The 17,621-nt window shown below is 36.5% G+C and overlaps 1 protein-coding gene across 1 annotated transcript; it reads right to left on the minus strand.

The window, feature by feature from the left end:
* Window positions 1–527: 527 nt before the first annotated feature.
* LOC139983385 (uncharacterized) lies at window positions 528–12,140 on the minus strand. The gene is made up of 5 exons (XM_071996907.1): window positions 11,892–12,140; window positions 7,715–7,922; window positions 6,814–6,985; window positions 5,113–5,189; window positions 528–1,320 (listed from the first exon to the last, which is right to left on the minus strand). The coding sequence occupies exons 1-5, from the start codon at window positions 11,985–11,987 to the stop codon at window positions 1,124–1,126; spliced, it is 750 nt and encodes a 249-aa protein (XP_071853008.1). The 5' UTR covers window positions 11,988–12,140; the 3' UTR covers window positions 528–1,123.
* Between the last annotated feature and the right edge of the window lie 5,481 nt (window positions 12,141–17,621).

Raw genomic sequence — 17,621 nt, forward strand, 5'->3', positions numbered from 1 at the left:
TGGTCACAAATGACATGTGAAGAATGCAGTTGAAATTTGTCAAGAACAAATGGCATCGACAGTCACCCAAATTTTAGATGAAATTCGAAGAAAATATTTTGGTTGAGTTACTTACAAGTGTTGCCAGATGTAATGTTAATATTGTTGTAACTTACAACAATATTAAAACAAGTTAACATTACATCTGGCAACGAGGGGCTGACCCCAAAATCAATTTAGATTTAAAGGAGCAGTCCAGATAGGTGTGATAGGTGAATATCTTGAAAACCAGAGTCGGTGAAGAAACATCACTGAGTAGGCCTATACTGACATTTGTCTGTTTCCTTGGATTAGTATTTAATATTTCAAGACCAAAATTCTGTCTAAGGTCATACTTTAATTTTGTGAAGATTTTTCTTGAATTTGGAAGATGTTGTAGACATTTGTCTCACTACGGGCTCTTTTCGCTATCGAAGTAACGAAAAATCAGAAAGACAGAAAAAAAGAAAATAAATAAAAATAAATAAATAAACGAAAACGATAGTAAATCAGGAAACGTTATTGGCAATTTATATTAGCCTCAAAAAGAAAACAAATAATCATAGTAATAATAATTATAATCATAATAGAATCACGAAAATAGAATCTTCTTTAGTCAATCATTAAAGATTAATTTCGTTTGAGAATTAGGTTTTATTTTACCGTTAAATATGTTGAATGTCATTAAATAATTTAAGTTAAGTACCATTTCGTTTTGCAGGCATTGAACAGTTACACCAAAATATAACCTATTGTCATCACAAGAAGAGAAAAAAAAAATCTTCAAACAACCAAAACAAAGGATTCGAAATTAAATTAAGAATTAAAAACTGATTTCTGTTATGTTTAATTTAAAAGAGGACCGTAGCTGATCCAATTTATTTTGATATCATATTCCTATCGATATACATTACATGTTACAATAATTTTGTTTTTTTTTACCGATTTAAGTTTAAACTACTGATATCTCTTTTAGTTTTACGTTATGTTAATATTTTCATTATTTCCGAATGACAACAAGAAAAAAAAAACACACGCACAAAAATAAAGTAAAACAAGGCTTGATATTCATCACGTCTTATTTGAAAGTGTGACGTCACTCCTCTTACAGTCTGAACTCTGCGAGTGGCTCCGCTTCCGGTTCCGGTTCTGGGTAGACGCTCATGCCGTGTTGTCGTGGATGCATGACGTCAGCCTTGGGGTCCCACTGGATCAATTCGAGGGCGGACTCGCCGAGGATGTGACGAATTTTGTTAGGGTAGTTGAAGGATTCTACCTCACTGTCGAGTAGTTTATCGACCTCTGAAAGAATCATGTAAGAGGGAAAATAGGAGAATATAAAATTAGTTGGAAATGAACCGATATGTGCGTCATACTTTTGTATGTAGTGCGTAAATTATCCGAGAGGTATAGGTTACTATTACACTTCACACACTAAGATGGTTACCAGGGCCGTAGCTACAGGGATGTAGGAGGGGGGTTGCACGGGGGTGGGGAGTATGCCGCCCTCCAAAAGTTTTAGATTTTACTCCTGTGATGGTCAATTACACAGGTTCAAAAATAATCATAGATACAAATTATGATGGAGAATTGACAGCACCACATTTCATCTCAGCGTAAATTCTTCTCTCTAGTTTGAGTTTGAGTATATTTCCACAACAATAAGAGAGGAGTAGTACAGAGTCAAGATACAACAAGGTGGTGGAGGAGGACTGAAAAAAGCATTAGCTTGTACGAGCAGTCACCCTTAAACAAATTAAACAGTACAGAACATAATACAACAATAGAGGAAAAGAACAAAGAGAAACAGAAAACAAAAAGAAAACAAAACAAAAGTAATTAGAACCCCCGTTGGGCATTCATCAGCAAAGAGTTGAGCCCCTCCCTTCCCCTCCCAACCTCAAAAGAATCGAACTATGTCTGCGGGACTAATTGAGACCCAGAAATGAGTTTGCCAAAACTTTAACGATTGTTATCGAGCCAGAGATTTGTAAACCAATGCTTTGGATGTAAACTGATTGTCTTAACTTCCACCTGTTACGTGCGGTTTATTTGTTTTACGAATGTCGATATTTGTTCGTGTGCTATTGTTTAATTACTTTCAGTCACTGTGCAGCCGTTGTGCAATCAATTACATATTTTTTGGGGGGAATATTGACTCACATCCCTTCCATGCCATTTTTTTGCTGAGAATCATGAAGAGTGTAATGACTGAAAAGTTCTCATAAAAAAAAAACAGAAGAAAAGTGCAGCTAGGTCCATCTTTCAATGATTTCAATAATTTCGAAATTATGTCACTTCGTGCTTTAGAGAACTTCCTCTTTTTCGGCAGCTGAAAAATGCCATCAGGATAAGAATATCTTTACCATAATGAGTTCAAATCATAATTCAGAAGAAGAAAAAAATATATAGATAACAAGATTATATTTTCAAGTTGTCAAATAAATCCAAACAAACCAAGACTAATGAATTGTCTGTGTTATCTCCACTACTCAACAATTTTCGGAGGGAGTGGTTAAATAACGACAATTTTACGCAATGTTTACGCAATTTTACGCAATGTTTACGCAATGTTTGCGCAATTTTACGCAATGATTACACGATTTTACACAATGTTTACGCAGCTGCTTCGGGGAGTATACGTCATACAATGAGCTAAATTTGCAGCTCTTCATATTTGCAGTGACGACGGTTTCACGCGATATATTTCAAAGTCGTCATTGGTAAAATCCAAAACGATGCGGATTCCTAGTTTGGAATAAACATTGTCGAGCACATATAATTTGTCTTGTTTTATCCTGAAATTCCCCTTTAAATCTTCTTTCACTACACGGCGTGTACAATATGGTGGCTATGTACTCCTACAAAATAGACATACATTACAGTTAACATTTTAAAATCTGAAAAAGAGTTTATAGATTCCCTAGTTGGTAACGAGTAACGCACGGTGATAGCATGATATTTTATTGTTATGAATACCCCCCATACACCCCACTCATCACACCTTTATAGGGGCTACAAGCCCCAACCATCATCATCATCGTTTTATATGACAGAGGTCTTTGTGAAGAACAACTTTACCATACTAACTAACAAACATCTTGTTCCGCTTTGGAAATATAGTCCTAGTTTAAAAGACTTGTCTGGGAATGTTCAGTTTGTAAATCTGGGCATTCTGGGCACACCAGGCATTCCTTAACTAAAAAAAACTACTCAATGCCGAGGGGTCCACCCACTTCCCTTAGACCCCTCCCCCAAGACGGCGATCACTATGTAAGTAGTATATCAATGAATAATGGGCCGGTCTAGGTGAAAAATGCCCGGGCCAGTTTAAAGACCCAATCCGCCCCTGGTTATGTGGCATATATTTATACTGCCACTAGAATCAGAAACCTTTTCACACACTCCTTAGTTTTATTTTCTTCATATTTCCAAGGTAGAATGTTAATATCATTGATACTGAAACCAATGTCATCATAAGGTCATGTTATGGGATTCAATATTTTAGATTCACACCTGTTGTAAACCGTATATCTCCATTACAAAAGAAAACATTTAACATTGAAATAAATAGAAAGAAACACGTAAAACGTTGAATCACGTGTGGGCCAGCACTTGATGAAGTCTTCAGCCTTTCCTAGAGGTAACTTAAACTCTGTGAGATCTCCCACATGAAATTTTACTCCTGTCCAGCTGTATCTTAGCTGTGTTTGGGTCAAGTTGTTTAGGATAGTTATCTTTATCTCATAGAACAATAATGATGGTTGCGTTTGTGTCTCCTCTAAGACCCAAAAGGTTTTCATTTGTTCCAGACATGTGGATATACACTATGTTTCATCTGGGAAAATGAAACTAAAGTATCCTGTTATAATGATCTTAGGCTGTTCAAGATCCCGTAACAGCATTTATAGCCTTCATGTCAATATCCACACAATAATACACATCTCTGCGTCAAAATTTAGAAAATAATAAACATAGAAAATAATCTTCTTTCTATGGGATATATGCGTAGGAAATGCATAGCTTTGTCCATGGAAATGTTTTTTTTTTAACAGCTTCGAATGTTAGTTGAGATTTCTGCCAAACCATTACAACCATTCAACCGATGAAACGTCTGGTGTTAAACAAACCGATCTGGTACGAAAGTGATTTATATTTTCATCTCTAGCTTCCAACGTTAAACAGACCGATCTTGTATCGAATTGGTTTATATTTTAATATCTAGCTTCCAACGTTGAACAGACCGACCTGGTACTGAAGTTGGCTGTATGTTAATCTCTCTCTTCCAACGTCGGGGTCCGCGGATAAAAATACCAAAAATGGCTGCACAGTGCCTGTAGGCTGTGTACACGCATGTTAGGTCTTGCTATAAGAATTTTGAATTTATTGTATTGAGGCTATAGCTTCGTGAAAGGTTAACAGAAGTTTTTGCTTCAAGTACACATTTACGAATAATGCAGTATGGGTGAGGGAGAGAAGCTTACAAACAGTTTCAGAATGGAAGCGTTTACGGATAAAATAAATAACAGCTAAACGGATTGGAAGCTGACTTTACTGGGAGGCTGCCCCTCCCCCCCCCCCCCGAGACTCTGCCGAGTCTGCTCACCAACGCGAATGAGTCTCCCTACATAAAAATTAGGAACTTGATGCTACGGCTGTTATATTTTGCTCCCCCTTTCTAACCCGGCGCGATCACAGGAGGAAGGAATCATACACAGATGCAATCACAGGAACGAATCGTTCATAGCGTGATGAATAGTAAGAATCGAACCAGCGCATTTAGCAATTAAAGAACAATTGGCCGATACGCCTTAAAAAAAGCATACCCCAGCCCTGGCAATACCAACCCCCCCCCCCCCGGGAAGGACAACTAAGCTAAGAAAATAAAGGTACATGTCGCGCCCTTTTATTGAGTTGATAAAATTGACTCTCACTTTTGAGGTAAACCTATACTAACCACAAGATTGTAACTTTGCCAAGATTATTTTAACGCGAGCTTAAACAAGAGATTTGGCTTTTGAATGGACCCCATAGTTATTATAGGCTGTGATACTGTGGATTGCCAGTCAACGAAATGAATATTCATAAACTTACCCTTGCAGCTTCTGGGGAAGATTTTCCAGCGTAGGTCATACTTTGTGAATGAGCAGGTTTCCACAGCAAAGGAGCACCTGTGGTAGAAAAAGGGAAGTGAAATTTCGTGCATATTCATGAGTTCGTTAACACGGCGACTAAGAAAACTCAAGCATAATAAAGGATAATTCCCAAATTGATTGTAATCATTTCTTGAAGAGAAAAGTTCAAATGGATTTATAAAACGAATTAAGAGCTCCGAGAACTTGATTCCTATAAGCATGATTTCATAGTTTTGAAAGCAGAACGTCTTATAGGGATAATAAGAAACAAGTACGTTTAACGCTGTTACGTTGTTTAAAATCTGACTCATTCGTCAAACATTTCTTCCTAGCATTTTGTATTACACGCAGAGATCTGATTTTTTTGGAGGGGCGGGCGGGGCCGGGGGGGGGGGTAGGGTGGTGTAGTATTTTGTAAATGCACCGAGCAACAACATAGTAAATAATGTCATCGTGGATATTTAACCGAAAAAGGTCTTATATTCCTTCATTATACTTTAATTATTAATACACAGGAAATATGGGTTTCAATGGGTAAAACTAATAACTTCTAAATGCAGATAACACTTAAAGTTATAAAAAAAAACAATCAAAATGACACCCAAAAAAAAATGAAGGATAAGTCATCAAGAAGATTTTAATAAGAAACTAAAACTTGGAACAAAATCTAGAAGGGTGACGTCACACCCCTCCTATCCTCTTCGTGGAACAAATGGATGGTTTCCCCATTCATAATAGGTTGCCTTTTATCCACAATATCTTGAGTACGGGACAAAGATATATTAAGCTTGGTTGCTTACACTCACAGGGCGGAATATATGAATAACGAAGGCCCAATTTATATTATTCAGTAACCTCAAAGCTATCTAATATTCGATTTTTCAGTTAGCTGCTTCCTGCTAGACTGAATACGCTCGCTTTGAAAATTGGCTCCTACGGCCTCACCACAATACACAGTAAGCCGCCATTGATTACCTAGTACGCTTGAAATTCCATATTGATGACGTCAGAAAGGAACAACTCAATCGAGCAGTAGCGTTTTCTCCTGCATTCGTTATTCATTTAAAGGGGGTACCATTACTAAACAGGGCGGAATATATTTATCTTTCAAAGGCATAACAATATTTTATTATTTTAATGTCAACAATGTGATCGTCATCATTGCATCAGTGAAACAATAACGAATACAAAAAAAAACAAATTTAATATGTTGTCCATAACGTACAGTATGGGAATCTTACATTATTGTACGGAGAGCCAAACGATCCATAAATGTCGAAAAAGAAAGTGAAGTGTCCAAGTTAATATATATATGTCCAATTCGATATCAACATGTTACATTTCCATATGAACATGCCGTAACAAAATACCAATATGTCATTACGTCTATCAACATGTCAAATTCAACATCAGCATGTCGAAAACTTGTAACATCATGCCACTACTACATTGTTCATGTCAACATTGCTTGCTAGATACAATATTGACGTCATGCAATAATTTTGATACATCGGTGCGCGCCATCGTTTTTTTAATGCCCAAAACTGTATATATATGTCGAGATAGTCATACGTACGAGGATGAGGTGGGGGTGGGGAGGGGGCAGTAGTCATACGTATGGGGTGAGGTGGGGTGGAGAAGGGGCAGTAGTCATACGTACGGGTTTCGATACTCGAAGACTGTATCATTCTCCCAAACGACACATATAGGGATCATGTATTCATGTTTACAGTTGTACTGCTTCTCACACTCACAGGCCGCATCAGCATCGTTCATGTTACACTGCGAGAAAGGAGACGGACAGTATGGGAAGTCAGTTTCATCGCATGGACCTGAAGGAGGGGGGGATGGAGAGAAAAAAGAAATGAGGCAAAATCACAAAAAAAAAAAAAAAATAAGTCACGATGAAATTCAGGCAAAGTCAAATCAATTTTGGAGAAAAAGTCCCCTAGTATAATCACTTTCCGAACTGGATAGCTATTTATAAAGTTTAACTGGTGATAAAAATATCGAAAAATCAAACAAAAAAATGACAAAAGCAACCAAAACACGAGGATGTAATATTACGATTGTTATTGGTTACCGTATATCATTACGTTTTTCTTTTTCTTTTTCATGGCATTCTTATCTTGTTTGATTACGATAATCTTACGAATCGAATTATACCTAAGGTTCATGACGTCAGCGACGTCAACTTCATTAATTAAGTTCCTAACTTTATCCTGATTTGGATATTTCATTACAGATATATAATACGTGCATGAAGGCGCGGACACAATTCTCGGGGAAAAGTGTCCGTGAGACGCCCGGACACTATTCCCTGCCACAAAGGCGCTTCAGCAAGCCAGGTGTGAAAGCCCCTGATTCCAAGGTTTAAGGACTGTATATATTTTGGAGGCTGTGAAAATATGATCTTTGAGGGCCTGACGAAGAAGTACTCGAGTGGCAAGGTGGAAAGCAGCATGTTGAAGTAAGATGATGAGTGAAATGAGCTGTTAATCTTCCATTTCGTTCACGACATTCGATTACTTTTGTTTACATCTTTCAGTATAAATACTTGCATGTGCAGACTTTCGTCTCTTGATCTTTGACCCCGTGATGATCTCCCGAACAAGCGAAGCCCTCGACACAATCAGCATCAGTACCACAGACTTCGTAGTGTTGTTTTCCACAAAGACATATACAGTCATAATAGTAGGAGTAGGTGAAATTCACAGCGCCGGAAACACCATACGGGTCCTTGGGTGCGTCACAGTTACACTCTTCCCGCTACATTAATAGAAACAACACATCAAAGAAGTCTTTCCTTGAACTAGTAGGTTATGCATCATGCCAACTGAGCAATTGAACAATTTTCTGCAAAATGTTAAATTGACAACTTGTCGTATCTCGTCAACTCAACATTTGTCTGCAAAATGTTCAAGTTTTCACTTCATTCTATTGTTCACTTCATGTTCAGTTAGAATGAAGTGAACAGTTTTCAGAAAATTGTTGCATTGACGAGATATGATAAGTTGTCAATTAAAAATTGTGCAGAAAATTGTTCAATTACTCAGTTGGAATGAAGTGAACAATTGAACATTTTTCAGAAAAAATGTTGAATTGACGAGATATGATAAGTGGGCAATTGAACATTTTGCAGAAAATTGTTGAATTGACGACAAATTATAAGTGGTCAATTCAACATTTTGCAAAACATTGTTCAATTGCTCAGTTGGAATGAAGTGAACAATTGAATTTTTTTTTAGAAAAATGTTGAATTGACGAGATCTGATAAGTTGTCAATTAAACATTTTGCAGAAAAATATTTCAATTGCTCAGTTAAAGCAACTGAGCAATCCAACATTTTTTTTTCTGAATTTTGATAAGATATTAACTTGTTATCTAAACAATTTACTGAAAACTGTTGACTTATTGGGGCACAGTTTTATTATATTGATGGCACTTTTAAGCTTTGGTTAATGTAGGATACTCTGATCAAACATGTAGTCATATTTTACTGAAGAATCCCTCCGAGGGGTTGAAGAAGTTCACCTCTATTGTTTGCGTTTTCTAATCGAACTTCAGTAAATGTGTTCCTGAAGGCTGGGTCCTCGCCAACACACAAACTTGCACATGAAAACGCACGACTTTACCCCTCTTAAGACAAGCTTACCATTGCGTTTACTATTAAATGATTGATTTTGCGCTATGAATCCTGCTGACGAAACTATGCCAAATATTTCGAAATATTAAACTGGAAAGTTTCTCTAAGCATTCAATGAAACATAGAGAACTTTTGTTTCACAACAAATTCAATCCGGTTGTTTTGGGTGGATTTCATTACAGCATAGAATGCAATATAAAGATAACTCGGCGACAGAAAGCAGGAATAGGAATAAATATTATACTAATGTAGCTTAAAACATCGATGGATGACTCGACGTAACTTTGCGTGTTTCGTAATGCTGTTAATGATTACAGGCTTGTACGCAGTAAAGTTATAACATATCGTTGTTAATACATACATGGTGTACGACTCGACGTAACTTAGCGTGTTTCGTAATGCTGTTAATGATTGCAGGCTTGTACGCACTAAAGTTATAACATATCGTTGTCAATACATACATGGTGCACGACTCGAGGTTACTTGGCGTGTTTCGTAATGCTGTTAATGTTATTGGCTTGTACGGAGTAAAGTTATAACAAATCGTTGGTAACACAAACATGGTGTATACGACTCCACGTAACTTGGCGTTTTTCGTAATGCTGTTATTAATAACAAGCTTACACACAGTTAAGTTATGACATATCGTTGTTAATACATACATGATGCACGACTCGACGTAACTTGGCGTGTTTCGTAATGCTGTTAATGTTATAGGCTTGTACGGAGTGAAGTTATAACATATCGTTGTTAATATATACATGTTGCACGACTCGACGTAACTTGGCGTGTTTCGTAATGCTGTTAATGTTATAGGCTTGTACGGAGTGAAGTTATAACATATCGTTGTTAATATATACATGTTGCACGACTCGACGTAACTTGGCGTGTTTCGTAATGCTGTTAATGTTATAGGCTTGTACGGAGTGAAGTTATAACATATCGTTGTTAATACATACATGATGCACGACTCGACGTAACTTGGCGTGTTTCGTAATGCTGTTAATGTTATAGGCTTGTACGGAGTGAAGTTATAACATATCGTTGTTAATACATACATGGTGCACGACTCGACGTAACTTGGCGTGTTTCGTAATGCTGTTAATGTTATAGGCTTGTACGCAGTAAAGTTATAACATATCGTTGTTAATACATACATGGTGCACGACTCGACGTAACTTGGCGTGTTTCGTAATGCTGTTAATGATTACAGAATTGCACGCAGTAAAGTTATAACATATCGTTGTTAATACATACATGGTGCACGACTCGAGGTTACTTGGCGTGTTTCGTAATGCTGTTAATGTTATTGGCTTGTACGGAGTAAAGTTATAACAAATCGTTGGTAACACAAACATGGTGTATACGACTCCACGTAACTTGGCGTTTTTCGTAATGCTGTTATAAACAAGCTTACACGCAATAAAGTTATAACATATCGTTGTTAATATATACATGTTGCACGACTCGACGTAACTTGGCGTGTTTCGTAATGCTGTTAATGTTATAGGCTTGTACGGAGTGAAGTTATAACATATCGTTGTTAATATATACATGTTGCACGACTCGACGTAACTTGGCGTGTTTCGTAGTGCTGTTAATGATTACAGGCTTGCAAGCAGTAAAGTTATAACATATCGTTGTTAATACATACATGATGCACGACTCAACGTAATTTGGCGTGTTTCGTAATTGATGTTGATGGTTACAGGCTTGTACGCAGTAAAGTTATAACATATCGTTCTTAATACACACATGGTGTACAACTCGACGTGACTTGACGTGTTTCGTAATGCTGTTAATGATTACAGGCTTGCAAGCAGTAAAGTTATAACATATCGTTGTTAATACATACATGGTGCACGACCCGACGTAACTTGGCGTGTTTCGTAATTGATGTTGATGGTTACAGGCTTGTACGCAGTAAAGTTATAACATATCGTTTCTAATACACACATGGTGTACAACTCGACGTGACTTGACGTGTTTCGTAATGCTGTTAATGATTACAAGCTTGTACGAAGTTAAGTTATAACAGGCTGTGTACATATTTGAGGCGCCTGATACCTGCTTGTATCACTCAACCAATTTTGATGTTGACCGGATTTTGGTTTTGGAAGTTTTGACACATGCGCGATGTCAGAGAAATTTCTACTCTAGACTATTAATAATTTAATAACTGACAAATTCATCACAGGTTATAGGAATCTGAAACGTATCTCGTCAGAATCACTGAATTGACGACGATACAACTGTACGACAGAACATAATTGAGAGACAATGTCATTTCTGATAACCATGATCCTGCAAAACGAATACCACACTTTCGTTCTAACACTAACAAGGTACTTTATGCCAACATATTTTAACCAAAAGGACACACAATTGACCAATCAGGAAGAGCGATATAGATTGTGCAATTATATCTTGCAGTGGAAATAAGCAGAACAAATTAACATCGTATAAATTTGGTATATTTCTAAGTTTGGCAAAGTCACACCTTGTCAGCATATTATGAGCAAAATCGTATGTTCCGAATTTCCGACAACATACAATCAATTGCATAATGGGCCGAAATTTTCAATACATGACATTTTTTGTATATATTCCTGCTTTGTCAACCATGATTCCTGTCTCACGTTTGTTTGAATAGATTTAAAGAATCCTGCCAATGTGGCCAAAATAACGATACATATATATAAATATGTATGTATATGTATGTATATATGTATATGTATGTATGTATATGTATGTATATATATATAGTATTAATTCAATGTAAAAAAAAACCAACAAATATTATTCCTGCTTTGTCAACTATAAGCCCCGTCTCATTTGGTTTTCTTCTTTTCAATTGGAATACACGTGGATCTGCTTTGTCAACTATATGAGTCCTGTTCAGTTTTGTTTTCATCATCACTGTCAATTGAAAAGCGAAAGTGACACGTACAAGACTCACAGTTGACAAAGCAGGGATACTGTTTTTGTTTCCTTCGAAATTACATTTTAATTGCTTTAAAATTCTCTCTCTCTCTTTCTATTATTATTCTTTATACATTGTGTTCATTAAATATTTCTCGTTACATACTTACAGCACACAAAATGGTCAGGTAATTCTTCTTTATAGCGCACCCGACGGCAACACAGGCGGCAAAACAAAGAAGACGAAAGATCATCGTTTGATTCATTCTGATTGGTCAATCTCAAGTCTTAGCGGCTGGAACAACGAAAGATCTTTCCAAGATGGCGAACTCGTAAAACGCGAAAATGATGTTTTTTCCCCCTTTCTTGACAACTTGTTGCATCCAACTGCTTGTGAGAGAGACACATCAGAAGAGAATAAAACATCAAGCGCTTCGAAAATAGGATTTATTTTGCCCGATTCAGTATTTGTTTGATCGATTTCATGTAGGCATAAAGCCCAGAGCATCTGTTATCGATATGTAAGTTTGCTTAACATCCAGTCTTAAAGCTTCATGTGTGCAATGTGAATTCACACAGCGGACCTTTTGTGGTACAACAGTAATATACTAAATCCTATAGGGTATGCTCAATCCTATAGCGGGTAAAAAACACCACAAAAACACATACGGTATCGTACACTCTGTCATTTTGTTTATGATAAAAATCGCACCACGAAAATATTAGACAAAATCATTGGAAGTTAGTTTGCAATTTGAAATAAAAGATATATTAGTAAGGCCTACAATGCATTTTTCGTGGGCTATGAAATTTGTTTGCAATGCATGAAAAATTCGCTAATTAGATGTGATATTAAAAATGGTTGTATTCATATATAGAGAATATTATATGGAAACTTATCCTATAAACGAGTCAGTATTACGTGGGTGTGGGTTTGGGGTGGGGGGGGTGTGTTAAGAACGTTACAGAGTAACTTCGGAAGCAGCATTTTCAGAAATTTTTTTGTTGTTCTCTCGCAGCGATTCTCATACGAAAAAATATTTCTCGGAAAGAGGAATTAGTCCACAAATGTAATTGGAATGTATGTCCTTCTCTTTGATCGTTATTTTTTTACCAACTTGTTTTGTTTTCTAGTGGGAGAGATTGTATCTCCTTCACCCCCCCCCCCTGTCCATACACCCCTGATCCCATAACAGTGTGTAATAATCGCATGACTAAGCTACTACTTCATTGTTAGATCGCATAATAATGGGAATGGCCATCATTATGAAAATAAAAAAAATCTGATTTTTGCTGGTTAAGTGTATATGATTCATCAAAATATACAAAACCTTTTTGTTTCGCGATGAAATGGTCACTATAATTGAAATCATTTCCTACTCACTAAAATTCATTCGGTGATGAAAAATGATAGTTTTGGTATAATACTTGTTGCAGTATTGACCAATTCAAAAAATTTGCTTGTAACATATTACCAATAAACGGTTACATCCCTAGTTGGGCGATTGGTCATTTGACAGCAGTAGATTTTGCTTTAAAGAAATGATTCGTTTAAAAAATAAATACCATTGATTGAACCAACAGGACGCACCTGATAAACCCAGGAAGAGCAGTATAGATTGTAAATAGAGCAGTCGTCTCTTGATGAAAATCAATCCCATGTACGTGGTAACTTTATCCAGCAGCCGTAGTTGTTTTGTTTACACAGTCGGAATAGCTGACAGATAGCATGTTATCCACTGCGCATGTTCGGTGGGAACCGTGACAACGTTTAGTTTAGTTCATTCTCATGTGTCACGTTTACATATTGAATTACGTCAGTTTACAGAGCACTCAAACTATTGCAATTGAAATGTTTACTGAGGTCACGTGACTCTATCAACCTACATCTGTACTTCTGTCCATCCATAATTTAGAACTTTCCAAAAACATTCCTCCTGTGTTCATTCCTTGAACAAAAGTCTTTAGCCACTTCGGTTAAATCCTTAGCATGTACAGACTAAAATAAATAAATAAAATATTAAAATTAACAAAGGCTTAAGATATCCAAAAGACAGTTCTTAATCAAAGGGGCACATTTTATTTGCCCGTAGGGCACATTTGCTATTTTGGAAAAATGTGCACCCCCCGGCTCCTACCCCCCTGGTCACGAACCGTATGCACAACTACGACGACAACGTGCGTTCTCATCCTTTCTATGATTCGTCATAACTTGATGTTGCACGAACAACATGTTATTGAGCTAAGCTAGCAATCGCACGCGATACGCGCTTGCTATAAATAATTATTACACGGCTAATACACTGCGATTACGACATTTGTTTTTAGGTCACTGCACATCTGGCTGTCTTACAAAATATGAAAGCTTATATTGTCCATCAGTTAAGTTCGTCAAATGTATTAAAGTCCAGACATTTGACAATAAACAAGAATCATCCTACTGGAAAAATTGTAAAAGAGCAATATGTTTGTCTTTCTGATATAATATGTAAAAGAGCATGTAAAAGAATTCAAACAGGAAACAAAATCTGCTGATAATATGATATCATTTGATAATGATGAAACTGGCAAAACATTGCACCAGATCGCATCTAAGGACCTTCAATTGTTCAAAGCTGCTACTACTGGATCAGCATGTGATGGTCGAAGCTGTTGCCCCTAGATCATCAACGCTGGTTGAACATGCTACTACTAGATTAGCAACGTTGGTTGAAGTTATTTCTACTTACCCAATTTGATCTTACTTTGAAGGAAGCAATATGCTCAATTATATACAATTATATATATATATATATATATGTATATATATATATTAATATACAGTATTTCCAATACATACCAAAATGGTAGCATCACAGGGATGGGAAACGTTGTGTTACATAATGGAAACATGGCTTCTTCTTCTTCTAGGTAGTTTGGCATCACTCTCGCTACCTGTCTTCAGAGTCAGATATTGGTTGTTAGATATTCCTGAAAAGGTATTTATTATGTTTACTGTTTAGGAAAGTATTTAAGACCAATTCGCTCATATGCCTCGTGTAATCATGTGATTATGTGATATTATGTGATCATCTAGTGATTACATGAAGATTACTTCTCGTTCTCTTTTGTCTCATGAACAATAATACAAATATCCACATGTTGTAACGTAGCTATAAAGAATGATATTTAGATTTTAGAGATATACAAAGTATGGAGGAGCCTATATTTTGCAAAACATTATGGTCAGAAGCTACTACAGAGGTTCACAAGTTAGAAACACCTCTTAGGTTAAATTGACTGTAGCGAGGAATTTTCCATGGGAGAGGCGAAGTCTGTAGGCAAACTTTCTAAGCTTCGCGCCACCGTGGTTGGCGCGAAGCATACAAGAAAATTTTGGCCAAAAATGCCTCCCAGATCGCTGGAAATGACACTTCGCAGGACTTGTAAGTTGCTTCTAAGCATTTTCTATTTTGAAATTACTAGCTATATTATCAAAAAAAAAACAAAAAACATATGCTCAGGGGAGGGGGGGGGGCGGTCGCCGCTTCGCCCCCTTGGCTAAGCGCCTGATTAACTGTAATAAACCAAGAAAACATGGTCCTTAACAAATGGGTTAATAGACTTCGACATGAGTTTTATAACTGAGTGTCTAGTTCCGGACACTGAATCTTCTAAAACTGGTACCTGCAAAATACGTTAAAATCTGACCTTTTATTCAAAATTATTTTGTATATTATAAAACATATCAAATATATAGAAATTGTATAAAACAACACCCTTATTTTATATTTGATCATTCCAGTTTTGTCAGTATTGTAATGTAATCCAATCTTGGTAAACAATATACAATCAAAAATTCACGATGCGACCTTCTCACGCAATGCTTAAAACATTTCTCTAAAAAATAAATACTAAGAAACTTATTAACGAGATTACATAAGGAAGTCTGTTATCGACATCTTTCTGACAGAACAATATATAGCTTCTCTGTATATTTGCGTCTAGCAAGACGTTGTCCGTCAATGTTATAGGCTGCAGGAACAAAACGGTCAAGGATTAACAATTGAAACATTGAAACAATGTGTTCATAGATGTTGTTTTGTGGTTTCGATCCAATGTATTGTGCGAGGGATATTATCCCGGCATACTCGATTATTTCATCTCTTTGTCACAGGGGTAGTTGCAAGGTACATGTGGCTTGTTTATTTGGGTAGATAACTTCACTCCTGCCCGTCAAATCAGTATCGAGCCCATCCCTGATTCGAACCATAAGTTTGCACGAACAGAAATCACAAGGTTTCTGCTATGCCTAGCTTCACCACATACGTCAAAAACCAAGCTTAAAATTGGGAAATATATAAATGTTTCGCCTTTATCACTCTTGTCGATAAGAACAAATATGGAAGATAAGTGTAGTTAGATAACGAACGTTTTGCCTTCCAAATCGCACTCTTAATTGGTCTTAACTGTAAGAGTTTGCTATTCGTCCATGTTAATTCGATTGATCTAAACAGGTAATCAGCAGATTTTGAAATGCGCATGCTCGAAGTGAAATCACTATAATACCTGCGACAGATTTGACATTACGCAAATCTCTAAATTGAAAATCATGTATTATTCAAGATGAGATCGGAATACAAATAATTTGAAAGTCACTTTTATCCTTGGCGATTATTCACGTTCATAATAAATGACGTCACTATATATGGGGTGGAATGTACTTTATACAGATTAAAACGCTGGTATGCAGTGTAGTGTTATAACTGTGTATTCAACATCATTTACCCTTACAATAATAAAAACATACACAATATATATACTACGGTCACCTATTTAACATACTTCTGAAACAATGTCGTAACCAGAGTTCTCGGTATATGTGTGTGCTTGAGGAGAGTGAGCATTCGGTGGGGGGGGGGGGATATGCTTGCACAACTGACGAGTGAAAGTAATATATCATAGGAATGTTCAGTTGATTTTTATCGAGTTTGACCAGTTATGTAGATTATAAGCTCAACCTTTCAGAAGCATTTCAAATTCAGTAAATTAAATATTAAAGAAGTGAAGACCTTTAAGTGATATCAAATAGCATTTCTATACAAATACCTTAACACCTGCAATTGGCTTCCCAGTTTTGTACAAGTATAAGTTAAAGATATATCTTTATTAAGGTGCACTAATAATTCTAGAGCGTTAACATTAATAATTCAGTTTTCTTTACAGCACACTTCAGTCAACCTAATTTATATTTTAAATGTAGAATACGGTAACGTGAAAACATCCCAAAGGTGCTCGTCTGTCTAGAGTCAATATGTTAGAAGTTTTCTGTCCTGAAAGGAAACTTACACAGAAGTACATTAGCAACATAATTGATGCAAGGGCGTTTTTAAGCTGCAGCGCCCTTCTTCTATCAGCTAGAGAGAGCCATTTATAAATCTATAAATATAAATATATATAGGCTATATAAATATATATATATATATATATACATATCTATACATATACATATACATATCCAGAATATCCAGAACAGTGAAAAAACTTCCAGCCTCCACCGGGATTCGAACCCGGGCCTCCCGCTTTGTACGCGGACACCCTAACCAACTAGGCCATGGGCGCTGATTGTATGTCCAGAGGTTCGAAACCGGTAAGGAAGGTCGTAATTTCACTGTAGGCGCTTGGCACCTGAATCGAACAATACTAGTTCTGTTTTTGGTGACATATTTTGCCTTACTCTAGAGATCAAACATGATGCTAACCAACTCGAAAATCATTTGTGATTCTTAAAGCCGGATCTCGAAAGACATACTTTGAACAGACTTTATTTTAATCGAATGGAGGTGAACGACAAAGGCAAATGAATATATATAAATGAAACCGTAATGAGAAGGAAAATCCAGAACAGTGAAAAAACTTCC

Source organism: Apostichopus japonicus, chromosome 16, assembly GCF_037975245.1.
Source record: "Apostichopus japonicus isolate 1M-3 chromosome 16, ASM3797524v1, whole genome shotgun sequence".
NCBI lineage: Eukaryota > Metazoa > Echinodermata > Holothuroidea > Aspidochirotida > Stichopodidae > Apostichopus > Apostichopus japonicus.

What these genes read in the sequence shown, in the direction of transcription:
- LOC139983385 (XM_071996907.1), bottom strand. Translation starts at nt 11,987, where the DNA reads ATGAATCAAACGATGATCTTTCGTCTTCTTTGTTTTGCCGCCTGTGTT. An exon ending in ACCTGACCATTTTGTGTGCT is followed by an intron (nt 7,923 to 11,891) that starts GTAAGTATGTAA and finishes CTATTAATGTAG; the next exon opens with CGGGAAGAGTGTAACTGTGA. An exon ending in GTCTTCGAGTATCGAAACCC is followed by an intron (nt 5,190 to 6,813) that starts GTACGTATGACT and finishes TTTCTACCACAG; the next exon opens with GTGCTCCTTTGCTGTGGAAA.